Genomic DNA, 20380 nt, shown 5'->3' with positions numbered 1-20380 from the left:
TCAGGTGGGGCAATTTCCTTGGAAGAACAGCCTCTAGATTGTGAATGGCGTGTCTTCTGATTTTTGCTTTTCTCTTCAGGGAGCATTTCTCTTAGCCAGTTCAGAAAACAACGCAGAAGAAAGTGAGAGCTTATTGCAATGGTCAAGAATATCGGCTGGGCCCTCATCTTGATTTTCCCAAATGGGTGATTTGAATTTTACTTGAACTGGAGCATCCCAGCATAACCACCACACAGAGTCTCTTTAACTCTGTGGAAGATGAGAATGTTTGTGAAAAGCTTCTATGGAAAGGTTTCTGTATTCACAGGGCAGCAATATGGCCAAGGGGACAGAGTCCTGATTTGGGAATGGCCAAACCAGGTCCTGATCTTGGGGTTCTGCTACTTACTAGCTCTATTACCTGTGCCGAGTTACGTAATGTTTCTACATCTCAATTTTCTCTTCGGGAGAATAGGGCTAGTGACAGGTACTTGACAGGGTGCTTGGGGAGATTCCAACAGAGGTGCATATAGTGAGCCCAGCCTGAGGTTTGGCCCAGAGGAGTCACTTCAAGCTCTCAAAGCTGCTTCCTCCTACTAGGAGTTCCCAGCCCTCCTGGGGGAGCAGGGGAAGGAGCAAAGTTTCCAGTTGCAGTCTGGCCTATAGCCCAGCAGGCCTGGCCCCGCCTCCTTGGTTCCTCCTTCTAGGGAAGGGCTGGGGAGGAGGGGGTGGCGAGTCGGTGGAGGCACCGCCCTGGCCAGGGGGCCTGCCCTCGGGACAGGTCCAGACCCATGGAGCCCCCCGGGAGGAGTAGCAGGTAGGAACCTGGCCCCCACCCCCAACCCTGCAGCCCGACCCCCTCCCTTCCTGCCCAGGCCTGGACCTGGTCCCTGGGCTGCTGATTCAGCAGCCTCCTGGCTTCCTGGTTCCTGGCTCCCCTCTTGGACTCTTGGAGGCCTTTGGCTTGGGGGAGGGAGCCAGCTCAAGTGGGTGAGCCCAGGGGCATCTGGGTGCCCAGCTCTGTAAGGACCCTGGAGCCCTGAGCAGCGCAGTTGGTGGCCTGTGAGGGGTGTGATTGGTGGCTGCCCTGGCACCTAGCCTGGCACTGCGGGGCTGTCCACCACAGCTGAGACTCTCTGATACCAACATTCCAGCAGCCTAAGGATCTCTGAGTCTCAGGTTTAATGAGTCAAGGACTTGGGCCAGTGACTGGCACTTAGATGGCACTTGAGAAACAGTCGTTCTGCTGATGACAATTATTCCAGAGTCTCTGATAAGAAGAGTATCAGATTCCAGGATTCTCTGTTAAGGTTCTAAGATTTAGGCATCCTCTCTAATTCGCAGCAAGCGAGATAGTGGGCAGCTGGCCTGGCATGCAGCCACATCTCCCAGCCTTTACTTCGGCTCTTGAATGGCCAGGCCCTGACTACAACCTGCCTTCAGGGGCTCGTGGGGGGCAGGGGCTGGCTGACCTGGCACTCACTCCCAGCATCTGCCCTGTGCTGGGTAGGGCAGGGACAGGGCCCTCGGCCTCACTACGCTGCTGTCTCTCCTCCCCCTTCCCCTTCTCTGGACTTTAATCGTGGGAAGCAGGAGGCAGAGGGGCCTTTGGACCCCACGCTAAGGGTGGGAGCACAGCGCTGGGGGGCGGAGCTTGGGCCCTGCCCCAGGCTGGGGGCGCAGCACTGGCCTTGGAAGCAAAGAACCACCCTGTCCTCTGGCTCGCTGGGCCCCACTCGCACACTCAGCCCGAGTCCCATCCTGTCACCAAGACCACTGAGACCTTGTCAGCTCTCCTCCGCCCTCGCCTCTCCTGTCCTTTGCTCTGGCACTCTCTGCCTCTCCCCGTCTTCTCTCTGTGTCTTTTGTCTCGCCCTTTCACTGTCTTCCTCCTTCTCTGTCTTTCTCCTTTTCTGTCTTGTCTCTTTCGGTTTCTCTCTGTCTCTTTCCCTCTCCTCCTCCAGTGTCTCCTGCACCAACCCCACCCCCACCCCTCCCTGGCCTGGGTTCTTCCCCCTCTTTGGACCCAGAGCCTCTTTTCTCCCCATCCCTCCCTCCTTTCTTGTGAGGGGTCTTCTCTAAGGGGGAACCCCCCATACACCTTTTCCCTTTCTCTTTCATCCACCCTTCCCTCTCCCCTCTTCCCTACCCGTGTGGCGTCTGGTGTGAGGAGGGCTCCCTTCCCCCTTCCCTACTGTGGTGTCCCAGTGTCTCTGAGGCCGAGGTCCCCACGGAGTCACCTGGAACACAGGAGGCCCAGCCCAGCTCTTTTGTCTCTGCTGCCCCCTGTTGTCGTTGTGTTCTGTTTGTGGTTCGAGTGCCGTCCTCTCTTTCTTGACTTTGTGGTTTTTTCTTTTTTTCTTCCTTCCTTCCTTCCTTCCTTCCTTCCTTCCTTCCTTCCTTCCTTCCTTCCTACCTTCCCTCTCTCCCTCCCTCCCTCCCACCCCTCCTCTTCCATTCCCTATCCTCCACCACCCATTCCACCCAGTCTTCCCCTTTCCCCTGTCCCACTCACTTTCACCTCCTTGTCCCCATTCCCCACCCTGCCTCTCCCCTCCCTCCCTGTCTCTCTCTCTGTCTCTCTTTCTCTCTCTGTCTCTTGCTGTCTCTCAGGTCCACAGCGTCTCATACTCTACACCAGTATTGCTGTCCTACTCAGGTCCTTGACTCCATGAAGCTTACCCCCTCAGGCAGGCTGGCAGAGAGCAGGTAAGAGCTAGACCCACCCCTCCCCCAATCCCTCACCCCTCCAGACAAATATCAATATCATTGCCAGCCCCTCCCCCATCTCCCTCTAGCCTCTGGAGTGACTGTGGAATGGGTGTCTGAGCGTGTGAGGAGAGTGACTGGGGGACCAGGCCAGGAGACCAAAGAGGACGTTCACAGCCTGTTTGTAGCTTGTCCTTCCTTAAAAATCCTTCTCTAGATACCTTCCCCCCAAAGTGGGAGTGGTTGGTCCTAGAATATGTAACATTTGAGCTGTTTTGTAGGATGAGTAAGAGTTTGTCAGTTGGATAGGATGGGGAAGGGTGTTTAGACAGAGAGAACAATCTGATTATACTTTTGGGGAAGGAGATTATTTCCAAGTTAATTTGAAAACACATTTTACATTTTCTGATTATAATGCAATGAAATAAAATATTAATAGCAATGGCAAAAAGGCTAGGTCCATTTGAAAGTTTAAAAATACTTGTGTTAAAGAGGAAATAAGAATGGAATTTATGGACTATTTAGAATAAATGTCAATTGAGAATATCATAGATCAAAACCTATGGGATATGACCATGGGGGTTCCCAGAAGAAAGTTTGTAGTCTTAAATGCTTTTATTAGAGAACAAGACAGTTTAAATGAACTAATTATTCTAATCAAGAGTCTAGAAAATTCTAGAAAAAGAACAACCAAAAGAAAGCAGAATCAAGTAATTACTGTATATAAAACCAGAAATTAATGAAATAGAAAACAAAAGGTTTGATAAGCTAAGAGGTGTTTTTTGAAAAGACCAACAAACTAGACAGACCCTCCTCTGGCAGTTATGATTGAGAAAATGGCAAGAAAACATAAATAAAATAAGGTATGATGAAGGGGATTTAACCACAGATTCAGAGGATATGAAAGTCATAAGAAAATGCTTTGTGTAATTTTATAACAATAAATGTGAAAATCTAGATGAGATGGGTGGTTTTCTAGGAAAATATAAATTACCAAAATCACTTAAGGAGTGGAAGAAAACCTGAATAGAATAGAACAGTATAGAAGAAGTTTAAAAGATGGTCAAAGTTTTCTCCTCAGAAATGGTACCAGGCCCAGCTGGTATTATGGAAGTTCAGGTATCATGGAAGTTCTATCCAATCTTGAAAGATCAGCTAATAGGAAAAGATGGACAGCTTCCTAGTTCATTCTAGAAGGCTGGTATCACTGGACAGGTTTAGACAAAAAAAGGAAAACTATAGCCTTACCTCACATATTAATAGAGCAACACGTTTTAAATTACAGATTCTCCAACTGAATCCATCAGCGTATTAAAAGAAGACTGTATCGTGACAAGTGAAAGTTTGTCCCAGGAGTGCAGGGATTGTTCAAAATTAGGAAAGCTGTTATTGTAATTGATTATACTAATAGTTGTACAATCTTTTTACTCTATCTCCATAAATGCTGAAAAAATAATCTGACAAAATCACACATCCATTCTTGATTTAAAAACCCTTACTGCCTTAGTTATCTCTTGCTGCATTGGGGTAATTTGTTAAACAGCAATAGATAACTAGTACAGTAAGTTAGGAATGAATGAAAACCTCCTTAACTTGGAAAGAATTTTTATCAGAAACCAAAAACAATCATCAAGTGTAACAGTGAAATGCTAGATAAATTTCCATTCAATTTGGGAACAAAATAAGGATGACTACTATCACTGTCACTAACCAGTGTTTTTCTGGAAGTTTTAATCATTGGGATTAAAAAAAGAAATAAGTGGTATAAATATCAGAAATAAAGAGTCAGAATTAGCATTATTTGAAGATGATATGGTTGTCTACTTGGATAATCAAAGAGAATAAAAGGAAAAATTATTAGAACTAATAAGACAATTCAGTGAGATGGGTAGATACAAGATAAATATACACCCAAACCATCAGCTTCTCTGAATACCATCAATAACTAATTAGAAGACATAATAGAAAAAGATTCCCATTCACGATAGCAAAAAAAAAAAGATAAAATTGCTACGAATTTATAAGAAATTTAAAATACTTCTCTGTAGAAAACTAAAATTTCATCAAAGGCTATAAGACTTGAATAAATCAAGAGTCATATCCTATTCTTGGATGGGAAGAATTCAGTATGGTTTAAAATGACATTTTCCCCCCAATTTGATCAAAAGGTTCAATGTATTTCTCATTAAAATTTCAGTGGTGTTTTCTTTGGGAATTGTGCAATTGGATTTTAAAGTTCATTTGGAAGAGTAAATGCCCATGAATTACTAAGAAAATTTTGAAAAAGAAGAACAATGAGGGGGGGACTTGCCCCATTAGATATAAAAACTTACCATAAATCTACAGAAATTACAAATATTATATCATCACAGAAATAGAGGAATACATAAATGGAACAAAATAGAGAATTTAGAAACAAACCCATATATTCATATGGGAATTTAATTTGTGACAAAGAATGCATTTCAAATCAGTGGGAAGTCAGTAAATAGGATGGGACTATTAGCTACCATTTGGAAAAAATTTAAGTTAAATCCCTACCTTGTACAAAAACAAATGCAAAAAATAAAGCTGTAAAAGTACCAGAGGAAAATCCAGAATATTTTTATAACAAGGTGGAGAAGCCTTTCTGATCAGGGTTTAAGAACTCAGGAGCCATAAAGTAAAGAGCAATAATTTCAACTACGTTAAAGTTAAGAACTTCTGTGTGGAGAAAGATACTATACACAAAGTTAAAACAGAAACAACAGGCTAGAAGAAAGTATTTGCTACATAGACATCAGGCAAAGGTTAATATCTCTGTCTGTATCGTCTCCCGGAAATCAATAAGAAAAAGGTGCACAACCCATTTAAAGTGGAGAAATAACGTGATTTGACAATTCAGAGAAATATACAGCTAATGAATGAGAAAGGATGTTCAACCTTACAAATAGCTAAAGAAATGTAACTAAAACAACGACGAAGTACTAATTTTAAAGTACCAAAATTTAAAAGATTGAAAGGGTTGTGAGGAAACAGAATCTCTCATATTCCTTGATAAGAGTACGAATTGGTTTCATTTTCTTATGGGACCAGTTTGTTAGCTGCCCCCAGAAACTTAAATGTGCATATACTTCCAAGCTGAGAACTATGTCTTAGAGTTAGGTTCCTCTAGAGTTTTACTACTAGGTAGACCCCAATTTGGCCAGCCAGAGGCCTTTTCTAAAATACCCCAACCCCAACTGCAAACAGAAGCCATACTGTGCAACTCTTTATCACACGCCCTTTTGTAGGATAGCATTCTCAGCCAACTCTTAATGAAAAGGTTGCATGGGGGACTTCCCTGGTGGTCCAGCGGTTAAGATTCCGCCGCTCCCAATGCAGGGGGCCCGGGTTTGATCCCTGGTCGGGGAACTAGATCCCACATGCTGCAACTAAAAGATCCTGCAATTAAGACCCGGCGCAGCCAAATAAATACATAAATAAAAATAATAAAAAAATAAAATGTAAATGTTTGAAATATACCACAATTAAAAAAAAAAAAAAAAAGAAAAGGTTGCATGATATATGCTTCTTAAATAAAGACAGGATTATATGAGTAGGAATAATCTTTATTTTTAGCCAGTTTATAAAAATGTTAAAGCCACGGAAATAGCTTTTATCTACATTTTAAACAAAATGTTCATTCCTTTGCCCAGCAACTCAACTTTTAGGAATCCTTCAAAACTACTTCCAGACATATGCAAAGATGTTCATTGCAGCATTGTTTATAATAGCAAACAATTAAAACAACCTACATGTCCATCAGTAGGAAACAGCTTTTCCTTCATGATCCATCCATACTCTGTAGCAGATCAAAAGTAAAAGATATATCTCTAGATACTCACCTGGAAAGACCTCTAAGACTTATTGTTATATGAAAAAAGCAAATTGCAGAACAGGGCTTATAGTATGATCCCATTTTTGTAAGGAAAAGAAAACCCCCATAACAACAATGAAAAAAATGTTATACCTACCCTGTCACAATTTTAAAATTACTGGCCTTTTTTCTTGGTCCCATTTCCTTGCCTTTACTAACTTGTTTCCTTCCTCCTCTATACCTTTTTCCTGTATCCACCTGTTGTTTTTCCTTTTAATAACTTGCTCAAATACCACCTGATTCATTCAGCAAGCATTTGTTCTGCCTGCTCTCAGTTAGGCCTTATGTTGAACCTTGGTTCAATATATGGGAATGAGCTGTATCTGGTCCTACAGTCAGGGAGCTCAAGTCCAGAAGGGAGAGAGAGACACATAGACAATGACTGCATAGTGTGGTTTGGGATAGAACATAAGTAGGCCCAGAGGGCTGCCAGAGGAGGGGTACCTAACCCCACCTGTCCCCTACAGGAGGGGACATGTGTACTAAGTCTTGAAAGAGTAATAGCTTTCCTTTATCCCCCAATCCTGCCGGAAATGGTTGCCTACTTTTTGGCTCTTCCAAGCAGGATGACCTAATGGGGGAAAGTAGTTGGGTCAGTATCTTTATTCAAGTCCAAATTCGGCTACTTACAAGCTCGACTTTCGGCAAGCCTCTGAGCTTCTATTTCCTCATCTGTGCAATGAGGATAATGCCTATTTACCTCTCAGGGCTGATTTTAGGATTGGAGAAGGTACATGTAAAACTCCTGGATGACTATCAACTCTTGAAGGGCAGGGACTACCCATGTCTTGTTTTCCTCATAGCTAATGTGTAGCCTTGGATTGGATTGGATCTAAAAGCTGTACATGTCTAGGGATGGTTCTGGAGCAAAGGATGGGCCTGACCATAGTGGGGCTTTGGGATGAGGAGGCTGAGAGTAGTACATGGGATGGAGGGGATCGCACCATAAGAAGAGAGAGCCAGGGAGTTCACTGGCAGTCCAGTGGTTAGGACTCGGTGCTTTCACTGCTGGGGCCCGGGTTCAGTCCCTGGTCAGGGAACTAAGATCCCGCAAGCCTCGCAGCATGGCCAAAAGAAAAAAAAAGAGAGAGAGAGAGAGAAAGAGAACCAGGTCCCTGGTCTTGACATGAAGGTGACACAGGAGGGAAAATAAGAGTAGGCGGCCCTGGGAAATGGAGCCCAGGCAAGGCATTCTGGCCCTGGTTCTTGGTCCTATTCTGCTACTGATACCATCTCCTAATCTCACAGTCCAGGGCAGGGAAGCATGGTGGACCAATACTTGCATTGGTGCCAACATGTCTCAATTCAATCCCACCTCTGTCACTCACTAACTGGGTGACCTTAAACAACTCACTTCACATCTCTGAGCCTAGTTCCTTATCTGTTAAAAAGAACACCAACATCATGGGGTTTATTTATTGAGGAGTAGAAGAGATCATAAATAGTATTCACGTTGTTGAGTGCCTGGCACATAATGAGTACTCAAAAAAGGGTAGCTGTTATTAGTGTTCGTTTCAGTAGACACTTAGGGAGTTCTGCTATGGCAGGGCCTATGCTAGGTAATGGTTCTTGCCTTCCACAAATTCCCAGTCAGTTGTGGAGATTGAGGAGGGCTATGACAGAGGAGAGCACAGGGTGGGGGGCTGCTGTGGAAGCCCAGTGGAAGAGATCTGGCCCCACCTAGGGCTAGTGCAGGTCAACTCAGCCTAAGAGCCGAGTCTTAGAGGATGAGTCAGAGGCAGTCAGGGGCAGAAGGGTGAAGTGTGGCAGAATGTTCCAGGCAGAAGGAACAGCATATGCAAAAGAACCTGGATGTTGTTGGGAAGAGCCAAAGGTTTTTTAAGAACCTGGGTTTCATGGGTCCCAAATGGCTTCAGGTGGCCCACGAACCTCCTGAAATTGAATGCAAAATGTTGTGTGTGTCTAGTTGTGTGCATTTTCTGTTGGGGAGATGGTTTGTGGCTTTCATTAAATGCCTAAAGGGTTTTGGGTTCCTCCAAAAAAGGTTAAGAACCAATGTTGCTGGTGATGAAATATCATGTGAATGGATTCTAAATAGGAGAGAAATTTGGTAAAATTTGTGTTTTAGACATATCACATTAGCAGTCGGTATGAAAAATGGGTCGTATGCATGGAGGCCAGATGGAAGGCCTACACTGGGATATTGGCATAGAAGAAGTGGCTTGGAGCAGGGCTACTATGTTGCACTACTCCCGTGGGCACCATTCGCAAAGAACCATTTTAATTTCAAATTATGGGATCTAAATTCTTTGAGAGTTATTGATGAGATAGACCCAACAGCAGGTGAGAGAAAGGGAGGAGGCAAGGATGAGTCAGTGTTAGCAGAGGGCCAGAGGGACATGAGTCCAGGGTAATAGTGCAGGAGGAGAAGGGAACCTCTATTAATGCTCGCCCAGCCCCCAAAGTCCGTGGTCTCAGATATAATTACTAACTTCCATCCTACTCCTGGTTCTCGGAGATTCTGAGTGACACTGGAGACACTTATTTCTCTATGTATTTTGGGGAGGAATTACTTCTGGTTTGTGAGTCAGGTATTTTCCTGAAGAAAGTCGTGTTTGAGCCAGTCATCCAAGGTCTGTAAAGATTTTGAGTGGTAGAGATGGGAGAGGATGCTCTGAGAGTGAACACAGAGGCCTGGAGGTGAGAAATGGTAAGGCTGAACACTGATGCGGAGGTTAGACACACCTCAAACCGCTGTCTGGGGAGCCCAGGGTCCTTTCTCGTGGTAGGCAGCTGGAGAGCCATGAGCAGTTCTTGAGGAGGGAAAGTAACTTGATCAAATTAGCATTTTAGAAGGAAGGGAGACTAGGGAGGAGGCTTTTGCAGTAATCCAAGAGAGGTAAGCTGAGGTAGTGGCTGTGGGGATGGAGCAGAGGAGGTGGATTTGAGAGGTGATGGGGTAGAAGAGAGAACTGGAGTCAGAGACTGAATAGATAATGGGGGTGGAAGTGGGGGGTGGAGATGACTGAGGGTGGTCACGGTGAGTTGCCCGTGTTCAGGTCTGGCAATGGATTCATTCATTCAACACATATTTATCGAGTGCTAGACACTGTGCTGGGCATTAGGGATATAGCACTGAGCAAAACAGATGCCTGTCCTGATGGATCTTACGGTGGGTGAGATAGATACTAAATAAATAAGCAACTAAATATATAGAATGTGTCTGGTGCCACACCTATCTGGGGGATGACGTTCCAGCAAGTGCAAAGGCCCTGAGGCAAGAGTGTGCTTGTTATGTTTGAGGGACGGCAGGGAGACCAGTACGATTGGAGAAAGAGTGAGCGAGGGGCAAGGGGAGTAGATGATGAGTTAGCGGAGGCCAGATCATGTGTAGTCTTTTAGAGCTATTTAGGGGGTAGAATCAGCAGGATTCGGTGGCTGACTTGCTAAGGGAGCAGGAAGAACCTAGGGTGACTTCCAGGTGTGTTTTGGGCTTGGGCCACTGGGTGGTGGTGCCTTTCACAAAGGTGGGAAATGCAGGAGGACAGGTTTGCAGCGGTAAGCTGCTGCGTTAGAGGTCCCTGTGAACTCTGAAGGCCCTAAGGGCCATCTTGGTGGAGCTTCCAGCAAGCATTAGGCTTGATGGGTCTGGAACCCAGGAGAGAGATCCATGCTAGAGAGAGAGATGTGGGGTCCTCAGCCATACCTGAAGTTATGGAATGGAATGAGATCACTGACAGAGAGTGTGGAATGAAAGAGAAGAGGACCAGAGCAGAACTGGGGAAGAGGTACTAACACATAAGGAATGGAGAGAGGAAGAGGAGCTGGGGGTGGTCCGAGAAGTAGGAGGAAAACCAGCAGGGAGTGGGCTCAAGGAAGCAGAGGAAGGAAAGAGCCGTCTGCGCACGGTGGGGGCTTGTTAAGAGTGGCAAATGTTACAGCTGGGGGAAGTAAGATGAGGGTGGGAGAGAGTCTATTGGCTTTAACCAGTGGGAGGTCCTGGGCGACCTTACTAAGAAGAGTTTCTGTGGCTTGGTGGGCGCATGAGGCAGATTGCAGTGGGTTGAAGAGCCCGTGGGAGGTACTGAAGTGGAGATGGCCAGTGTAGACGAATTTCTCAAGAAGCTTAGCTGTGAAGAGGAGAGAGGGACACTGATTGCTAGAGGGAGATGTGGGGGCAGATCGAGGGTTTTTATTCCCAGATGGGAGAGACTTGAGCTTCTATAAATGTTGGTAGGAAAGAGGCAACAGAGAGGGAGAGGTTGAAATACTGGAGGGAGAGGGGATGATTGTTATGGAGGTGGTAGCAGGGGTGGGCTCCAGAGCCTGGGTGGAGGGACTGGCCTTAAATAGTATAGGGACCCTCTTTTTCTCACAGGGAGGGAAAGCAGAGATAGTGGTGGTCGGGGGAATACAAGGGCGTTGAGGGGATTAGTGAAAGAAATGCTTCAGAAAAGTTCAAAGCAACACATGGAGATCCCTGACAAAGAGCATGGATGCTGGAGCTAGGAGGAAGCAAAGAATACTTTTGGTTGGAAGTCAGGGAGGACTTCCTGCAGGAAGCAGCATTTGAGCTGGGTTTTGAAGTTCAGACAAGATTTCAACAGGCAAAGCTCTGTGCAGAAGGAAGAAACAGAGTCAGCAAAGGCATAGAGGCGTGAAAAGGCTGGACGTGCTGATGTAATAACGAACAAGCTAGTTTGATGAAGGCTGGGCGGGATAACATTGATGCCACTGATGCTGACAGTAACAGTAATAATTACAATGTATGAGGCACCAAACCTACCCTGTGGCAGGTGCCTTACATACTTGAATTCATTTAATCCCACCACATCCTGCAGAATAGGTATTTCCTCATTTTGCAGATAAGGAAAATAAGTCCTAGAGAGGTGAAGAAATGGACTCAAGGTCACCCAGCTAGTAGGTGATGGGGCTGATATTTAAACCCAGGTCTGTCTGACTCTAAAGCCTGGGCTTTTTCCACCTGACAGGAAAGGCCAGGTGAGGCCATATGGTGGGGGAGCCTTGAATGCCAAGTAGAGGAATCTGAACTTTATCCAGGAAGCTAAGGGGGGCCAAGGTGGGTGTCTGAGCAGAAGAGATTCACACTCAAAGGTGGGCTTTAGGAAGGCTAATGTGGTCCAAGAGAGTAGGGAGAAGAAATCAGGAGGTGACTGCAGTGTCAGGGTGAAGGGTAACAGGGGCCTGGCCTGGATAGGAGGGGAGTGAGCAGGGGGACTGGAAGATCATTTGTTCCTCATGACAGCCTTGAGAGGTGTGGAGTTTCCTTCTCCTTTTATAGATGAGGAATGGGAGACTCTGAAAGGAGGAGCTACTTGCCCAGGACTTGAGCACTGGTTCATGTGGTTTTGCTGACTCAGTGACTCTGTGGAACAATGTGTCAGAGGGAGCTCTGAGTATGAGGAGGGTGTGTGTGTGTGTGTGTGTGTGTGTGTGTGTGTGTGTGTCCCCGCGTGCGCACCCCTGCACGCGCTTGTCTGTCAGATGGACAGCAGTGCCTTCCCTTGCCTTCTCTTTCCTTCCCATGTCTTCCCAATCCTCCAGTATCCTGGATTCCATATTTCCTACATCTCCTGAGCCAAGGGGGTCTGGGAGTGGGGTGAGACTGTTTCTTTGGATATCCCTAGAAGATCAGCCTTTTCACTCCCAAGACACCTGGTCCTGCCCCAGCCCTCCTGCCTGTCCATCCACCCCATGAAAATGTAGTCCAGCTCCAGTGACTGCCACATGCAGACTGGCCCCTGGTACTGCTCCGCAGGACCCGAGGAACAGGTGCTTGTTCCTGCAATGTTTCCTCCCCGCCGCTGTGGCGCTTCTGTGTGGGTGCAAATGGCCACCTTGGTAATTAGGTTCAGTTCATGAGCAGTTAACAATAACCACCACCATGTTCCCATCACTCTTGTTTGCCAGGCACTTGACATGTATTTCAGTCCTTTCAACAATCCTGTGGGGTTGGCATCATAAGCCTCATTTTTACAGATGAGGAAACTGAAGCTCCAAGAGGGGCATTAACATGCCTGGGGCCGCAGCCTAGAAGCACTTGTAGAGCTGGCCTTGGAACCCAGGTCTGTTTGCTTCCAAAGCTGTGGACTTTCCACGCTCCATTTCTAAGCATCTCCTACATTCCCAACCCTGAAGCCTTCAGGAAATACAAATCTTTGTCCTTCAGGGGCACGGTGGATTTCTAGAGATAGTACCCAGTTCACCCAAAGGACCTGCTGGGAAGAGTCTGAGACTTGGAGCTCCAAGAACTTCCAGGTTTAAATCCTGACTACCGCTCACCCAGCTGTGTGACCTTGGGCAGACATCTAACCTCTCTGAGCTTCAATTCCCTCATCTTTAAAATGTTGCACAGTTGTTGCAGGGGTTAAATGAGATGACCCATGCAAAGTGCCAGCAGAGAGCTGGTTGCTACTATTTATGTTAAAATTAAGGTTGGGCACCTGTCAGGTCAGAAAGGGAGTTTACATACTCTGGGTGTAACCTTAAGCCTGAGCCCAGCCTGAGTGTGGGGGAGGGCCGTTTCAGGAGGGGGACCAGCAACAGGCTCCTTGGAGACTGAGATGGATGTGGCCCCATTGGTCACACTGGCCTCCCCATTCCAACCCCCATCCTAGCCCCACCTCCCTGGTTCCAGCCCTTCTTGTGTCTCCCCTGCTCTGCAAACTAATGCCTCTGCCTCTCTCTGTCACCCGCCGCCTGTGGCCTCTACCCTGCCCTTCCTGGCCCCAGGGAAGAGGAGGAGGAGGAGGAGACTGAGGAAGAGGAAGAGGAAGACGCTCATCAGTTCTGCTGTCCGGCCTCCGAGTGCAGTAGTCCCTCCTCTCGGTAACTGAGAGGACAAGGGTCATTTTCTATGCAGAAGCAAAAGCCTTAACCAGCCCCCTGCCCCCTGCCCCCTCGATCCCCCCTGGGACCCCATCCCTGCTTCAGGAACCAGATGGGCAGGCATCGTGCCCCGTCCTCACCCACCCCCTTCTTGGAATTCCCACCCTCACTGCTGTCTCCCCTGGACTCCAGCCCCCAAATTATAAAGGCTGGAGCCCTAGGTCTGACTAAAATGTGGGAGCAGCAGAGCTTGGAGCTTGAAGCTTGAAACCTGGACCCTCCCATACCCGCACCCCACTTCCCAGGCACCCTGGAGCCTGCCACTCCTGGAGAGGTCTCCAAATGACATCCCAAGGACCTACCTCTGTCCTCTGTGAGCACAAACAGAGATGCAGGGTGCCTAGGGCTTAGAGGACCAGACGGGGTCGGGACCCAGCCTGCTCATTCCCTCGCTGTGGCCATTGCTGCGATCTCTTCTACTGCTTGGAGGCCTTGTCCCGTGCCCCCCTGCCACTCCCATAGTGCTCTGTAAATATGATCAGGAGGAAAAGGCCTTTCAGAGTGCGTGTCGCTGTGTACAAAAGAATTTCCATCAATAAAAGCTGATCTCTTCTCTCTGTCTGATGTATGTTCCACCCCGCCCCACTTCCCTCTCCCCATCCCCACCAGGGTCTTACCTTCTTTCCTATCCAGGGCTGGGAACAGGGGCTGGGAGAGAGAGTAGGGTTTGATTTTATTGTCAACACCCAGAAGGCACTCAATAAATGAATGAACGATGTGGCGCTCTCACCATGGGCAAGCCTAGCGCCTTCTTCAGCCTGAGGTGGTGCGAGCTGGCCAACTTGGACACGTTGCTTGGCCTCCCTGCTACCCAGTTTCCCCGTATGTAAAAGGAGGAGGGAGGTTGGACCAGAGGATCTCCAAGGGCTCCTCCAGCTCTGACATTCTGTGAATCTGAGATGGTACAATTTTAAGAAACTATGATTACATGACTTTAAGAGAGGATAATTCAGTGACACATTCCATCCAATTCTCTGGTTTCTATTTCTATGATGCTGTGATTTGGGGATTCTACAATACTGTAGTTTTAAGATTTCATGATTCTACCATTTAGAAAAAATTCTGATGGTGTGATTTTAACATTCTGTGATGTTAATAGTCCTTGATTCTGTACTTTCAAGGTTCTGATTCTACAGCTTTAGGGATCTCTGAGTCTGAGGGGAAGCCACTGCCCCCAGATGCAATAACCCTAAATATTTCCTGCACCAAAAGCTAGTTCTAAGAATCCCCAGAGGCTGTTGGCAGGAAGGCAGAAGGCAGAAGGCGTCTTCTATGCGCTGTAGAACCCACACCTTCCATGATGAGTCTGTGTTAGGAGCAAAGCCAGGAGACTCCCAGGTGGGCTCATACCCCTGCTTTCCCTTTCTGAGCCTTTTTTTTTTTTTTTTTTGCATTAGACAAATCTGAATTTACCTTATGGTTCTGCCACTTACTCTCTGTATAACCTTGAACAAGTATTATCTTCTCCTTGAGCTTCATTTTCTTCCCGAGTACAGTGAGAATAGATCTACCTCTCTGCGTTGTCATGAAGATTAGCAAGAAAAAGCACAAGGAGCTCAGCATAGGGTCTAGTGCACAGTTGCCAAGTGTGCACTGATTGGCGGCTCTTGTTTTGATTAAGGCCCAGGTGAGAGTCCCTCCTCTCCTTTGTTTCCCCCCTCCCTTCAGCATCCCCATCACATGCCCTGGTAGTTTTCCAGAGGCTCACCTCACTCTTCACTCATTGCTTGACTCACTTAGGCACTCAACTCAGCTACTCACTCACTCATTCAAATTCTCATTTATTTCTCCCCTCCCTTCTTCCCTCCCTCTCTCTTCCTCTCTTCTTTATTTACTCTTCCAGAAGGCATTGCTCAAACACCTACTGTGTACAAGGTTTCAAGCTAAATACCATGAGGGACCGAAAGTAAGACAGTGGCTGTGTTCTCCATAAGTTCTCCATCTCCCAGGGGAGATGAGAATTCCTTTGGGAAAGTAGGCAGGGTGTGAAGGGCAGAAGTGATTGAGCAGATATGGCTTCATATGGCTTTCGTAATGAGCAAAATATGTTCCTGGCCCAAAGAGTAGGGAGACGTCAAGATGGGCTGGGGGTGGTGGTGTCCAAGGATTGCTGGAGGAAGAGGGGCAAGAGTAGACGGCTGGGAAGGGTTTGAATAGATGGTTTGAGAGGTGAGGCGTTAAGGAGTCAGAGACAGCATGGACCAAAACCTGGTGGAGAGCCCCAGGGGTTGTGTTGGGGAATGATACATAGATTGCTCTGTTCAAGCTGGGCGTGTGAGTCTAGGTGACCTGTGGCTGTGGAGGGGGAGACCATTCTACCCTTCATTTTATTGGAGATAGAAGGAAGTTAGGGGGCACAGGGGCTCAACTAAAGGTCAGATGGCCATTGTGGAAGCCATGGGGGTGTAGACTCCTGTGTAGGCAACTGAATTGGCTGAGGACCTGTGCTATGGGAAAGGGGAAGGTTTCTATCTGTTGTGAGGGAAACGTGTGTGCCTGTGCACAGGTGTGCGTGAGGCTGGCAGGTGAGAGAAGAGTGAGAGGCTGTGCACTGTTGTGTATCTGAGGGAATGTGATTGTGTGAGGCTGGGCGTGAGGGATTCTGAGTGTGTGAGGTTGATTGTGTGAGGCGGCAACTTTCTGTGCCTAGCAATCTCTCTGCATGTGCCTCGGTGGAGATAATCACAAGAATGTGTCAGTGGCTTTTGAGCATGTGGGGCTGTGGCTTTTAGGGTGACAGTTGTCAGACAGGATGGTCACACAGACACACATGACTGCCACCTGTGGTCTTAGGGGACCAAGGTGGCTGCTGGGCCCTGGCCTGGGCATAAGGATGGTCCACAGAGGTGAATTATACCAGGCCACTGCCCGTGGGAAACGGGAGTAGTGTAGGGAATGGACACTTCAAGAGAGAATGTCAAGTTAGCTGGTGATAAGGATGGCCTGTGACATGAGTGTGCACAAAACATAGAGGGGGGATAACTGACCCTGTCAGGTTCTGTGAGGGGTGGGAGTGAGTCAGAACCAACCTCCCAGGAGGCCTGGCTGGCTCAGGGTGCCCCAAGATTCAGAAAAGCTCAGCCAGACCGACAAAGGCTGCAGGTAGAGGGGAGAGGGAGGACATCCTGGGCAGAAGAAAGTAAGAGCCTGGGCACAGGCGTGGTGCTGTGGATCAGCTCGCCTTGCCTAGAAAGTACAAGGAGCCTGCTGCCACCAACATCTAGGAGCTTAAAGGTGCCGGGGGGTGGGGGTGGGGACTGGACGGATTCAGCTAAAAAGTTACGCTGGCCTGGAAGATAGGGGATTGGGGTTCTCGTCCTGTGTGACCCTGAGCAAGCACGTCACTTAGACGTTTTGAGTCTTAATTTGAATATGTGGAATTAGATGGTTCGAAAAGTCCATCCCGGTTCTGTGGATCTTCTACTCTTGGCCAGCCAAACCAATGAGTCATTGCTCTCAAAGTCAGGCACTTCTTCCATCTAACCTCAGTCTTTCCTGCTTCCTCCTGGATTGCTTCCTCACTCACACACTCCACAAATATTTACTCAGCATCTGGCCCTCTGTGTGCCACTGTGGGAAGGCACAGGGAGCTGGAGAATGCAAGGACTCGGGCTCAGAGGGGCTGCTCAGTGCTGGGCTGGTGGGTACAGGCATGAGCGATGATTCGACTCCTGGCTCCACCACTGCTGAGCATTGAGACTTTGGGCAAATTACTTCATCTCTCTGTACCTCAGTTTCTTCATCTGTGTTGTCCCCTTCAAGGGAAACAACCTAGACCTTGCAGAGTTGCTGGGCCTAGCTAAAAGTAGGTCCTCAGTAAATGACAACTATTATATTTAGGGCTGCAAAGGAAGCAGAGCCAGGATTCAAACCCTGATCTGTGTGCTCCCAAGCCTATGTTTGCCCGCTGGGTACCCAATCAGCCCCTCCGATGGCTTCCTCTTCCCCTGCCAGTCCCTGTGCCAAGCCGGGCTGGCCTCAGGATTGGAGTCTCTATGGCGCTGGGATTGGGCAGCAGAAACAGCTTGTTGAAAAGCTGTCGGGGGAGAGGGAGGTGACTGGAGTCCCTCTGCCCCTCTGCCCCCACCCCCCGCTGGGTCTGGTCTCCTTGCCCAGCCTTCCTCCAGAGCCCAATGCCCCTGGCCTCATCTACATGTGCTGACCTCCTTGTCTTGTTTTCTTGTCTCTCACTTCCGGTCCCCCCCGCACCCCCGCTTTCAGCCCAAGTTGTCATGGGGATAGTCCTCAGCATCCCTAGCTTCCTCTTGCCCTCATCTTATGGTATCCATAGCAACAGCCCCCATTCATTTCCATGGCAACTGCATCCTGATCCCATCCCCTGCTGGCTGCCTGGCTCTGGTCAGTGCCAATAAAGGGAAGGAGAGAGAGAGACCTCCCATTAATAGCAGCAGCCGGAGTGGGTCAGTGCCCCCGCCATGGGCAGGCCACCCCAAATCCCTACTGCCCGTTCTGCCCCGCTTCTCCCCATCATAATGCCTTGGCTCACAAGGTCCCTCACTCCTTCTCTCTACCAACTCCTCCTAGGCAAGGCCCTATTCAATAGCTCCCCCACCCCCCCACTGCCCCATGAAGCCTTCGAGGCAACAGGGGAACTAGCACAGGCTCTGGGCTTTGAATCCCTGTTCTGCCACTTGCTAGTCCTGAGACCTTTGGCATCACTTTCCCCCTCAGAGCCTTCTCCTCACCTGCAAAATCGGAATCCTAATTCTTCCTTCACATTTGCCATGCGGTTAAAATAATGTGCAGAAAATGCCTGACACAGGGAAGGTGCGCTGTAAGTGCGAGTTTATTTTTATTCCGCTCAGCACCCCTGCCCCCCCCAGCAGGAGAAATCTCTCCTGAGCTCTCCTAGCACTTCCTCCGTTCCCCAGCCCTGAGAACTTTCAGCTTTATACTGTGGTTAGTTGTGTAACGTGATTTATTCCCCCCGCTGCAGAGGATGCTCCCCAGTTTCCCTCACAGAATAGCCCAGCAGACAGCACACATGGGTGCACGTGTGCGCGCGTGTGTGTTTTCTTTGCTCCTGCTCCCGGCTGGGAGGAGTCCAGGAGAGGTAGGTCTCCCAGGCCCTTTCTGAAGTGCAGGAATCCAAAGAGGGAATTGCATTTTGAGCTCCACGCGGATGAGGAACTGAGGTGCATAGCGGTAAAGGGACACACCCAGGCTCACACAGTGGATAAATGGCTGTCAGGACCTGAACCTAGGTCTGCCCAGCTTCTTACTGCACAACCTGTTCTGTGTGTGTGTGTGTGTGTGTGTGTGTGTGTGTGTGAGAGAGAGAGAGAGAGAGAGAGAGAGAGAGAGAGAGAGAATGAATATGAGTCTACGTAAGATGTAAGAAAGAGAAGAGAGATTTTTCCGTGTGATCAGCATTTGCCACGCAGTTAAAATAATGTGCAGAAAATGCCTGACGCAGGGAAGGTGCGCTGTAAGTGCGCTGAGTGTTTGGGAGTTCTGAGTTAAGGGATCCCACGTCCCCAGGTCCCATTTCTTTAGCAGTGTGTATGATGCCCTCAAGCTCTATCCTTTTTGGGGGGCTGTGTTGACAGCCTGACCTCCCTGCCACTATTACCTTTGCAACCAAAACAGAAGGGAGAGGAGAACTGCCAAAGGGTAGAGAGCCAGGGGCAGCATGGGGCTAGAAGTGGGGATAGCCAACAAGATGTCATGAGAAGACGGGCATCATGGAGCTAGAAGTGGGGATAGGCAACAAGATGTCATGAGAAGACAGCCTAGGCCCTGGGTTTGCATCCTGACTTTCTCACTTAATAGCTGTGTGACCTTGAGCAAGTCTACATCACCTCTTGCCTCAGTGTCCTTCCTCATCTATAAAATGGGGCTAATGGTGCCTGCCTCAGTAAATTGTAAGGCTTCAATGAGCCAATTAATGCCCTTGCCCTAGGGATAGAGGTGACTCTAGGGCCCTATGGCAGCACAGAGGAGGGGCCTGTAAGCCATCCTGTGTGAAGGACTCAGGCAGGCATGGAAGGGAACACCCGAGCTAAATGTTGAAGGGTGAGCAGGAGGTAGCCAGGTTGGGGTAAAGGGGCAGAGGGTATATGAGGCAGAGGTCCGGTCAGGAGAACCATCCACAGCTATGGTAAGGAAGCTGGAGGTTATCCTATGGATGATGATTCCTGTAAAACCTAAGTAGATCACGCCCCTCCTCTGCTCATCTCAATCAGAGCAAAAGCCAAAGTCTTTATCGTGTGCTCAGTGCCCTTCACAATTTGGCCCCAATTACCTTTCTGATCTTATCTTCTATCACTCTCCCCTCGTTTACTCTGCTCCAGCTTCACTGACCTCCTGGCTGTTCCTCAAACATGCCAGGCACAGTTCTATCTCAGGGCCTTTGCACTGGCTCTACCCTCTGTCTGGACTGCTCTTGTGTCAGATAACCACACAGCTCACTCCCTCACTTCCATCAGGACTCTGATTATATGCCATTTATTCAAAAAGCCCTTCCCTGACCACCGCATCTAAAACAGCACCTTTAATCACCCTGCTGTATTTTCCTTCCTAGCACTTCTCGCTACCTGAAATGATAGTATATATTTATAGTCTTCTTCTCCCACTAGAATGTCACTTCCGTGAGGGAACAAATCTTACACGTCTTGCTCACGATTATATTTCCAGCACCTAGCACTGTGCCTGGCACGTAGAAAGGGCTCAGTTGTTGTTTGTTGAATGAGTTATGAGAAGCCATGGAAGGGTTTTAGTGGGGGAGCAAAACGGTCAGATTTCTACTTTGGAAAGCTCTCTCTGGCCACAGGATGGAGAACGGATTGGGAAGAGGAGACTGGAGGCTGAGGTCAAAGTTCCGGTGAGAGGATTTATTAGCGCAGCCACCAGAACTCATTCACTGACTTCCTCCCTCCAGAAGCTTTCATTGAGCACCTACTC

At 48.2% G+C, this 20380-nt stretch overlaps 1 protein-coding gene across 3 annotated transcripts in view; it reads left to right on the top strand.

The window, feature by feature from the left end:
- The window catches only part of IQSEC2 (IQ motif and Sec7 domain ArfGEF 2), a 76174-nt gene that overhangs the window by 33966 nt on the left and 21828 nt on the right, over positions 1–20380 (top strand). The window contains exons 1-2 of one of the 3 annotated variants that reach the window (XM_036840482.1): positions 699–796; positions 2593–2688. The exons of 1 other annotated variant lie outside the window; for it this stretch is intronic. In XM_036840482.1, the coding sequence (XP_036696377.1) occupies positions 771–796; positions 2593–2688 (122 nt within the window). In that variant the 5' untranslated portion in view covers positions 699–770. Of the gene's footprint in view, positions 1–698; positions 797–2592; positions 2689–20380 lie in introns of those variants that run through there. One more of the 3 variants, XM_036840480.1, reaches the window with a different exon arrangement.

This window comes from Balaenoptera musculus, chromosome X, assembly GCF_009873245.2.
Source record: "Balaenoptera musculus isolate JJ_BM4_2016_0621 chromosome X, mBalMus1.pri.v3, whole genome shotgun sequence".
In the NCBI taxonomy this organism is placed as follows: domain Eukaryota; kingdom Metazoa; phylum Chordata; class Mammalia; order Artiodactyla; family Balaenopteridae; genus Balaenoptera; species Balaenoptera musculus.
This window is presented reverse-complemented; position numbering and strand designations above follow the sequence as displayed.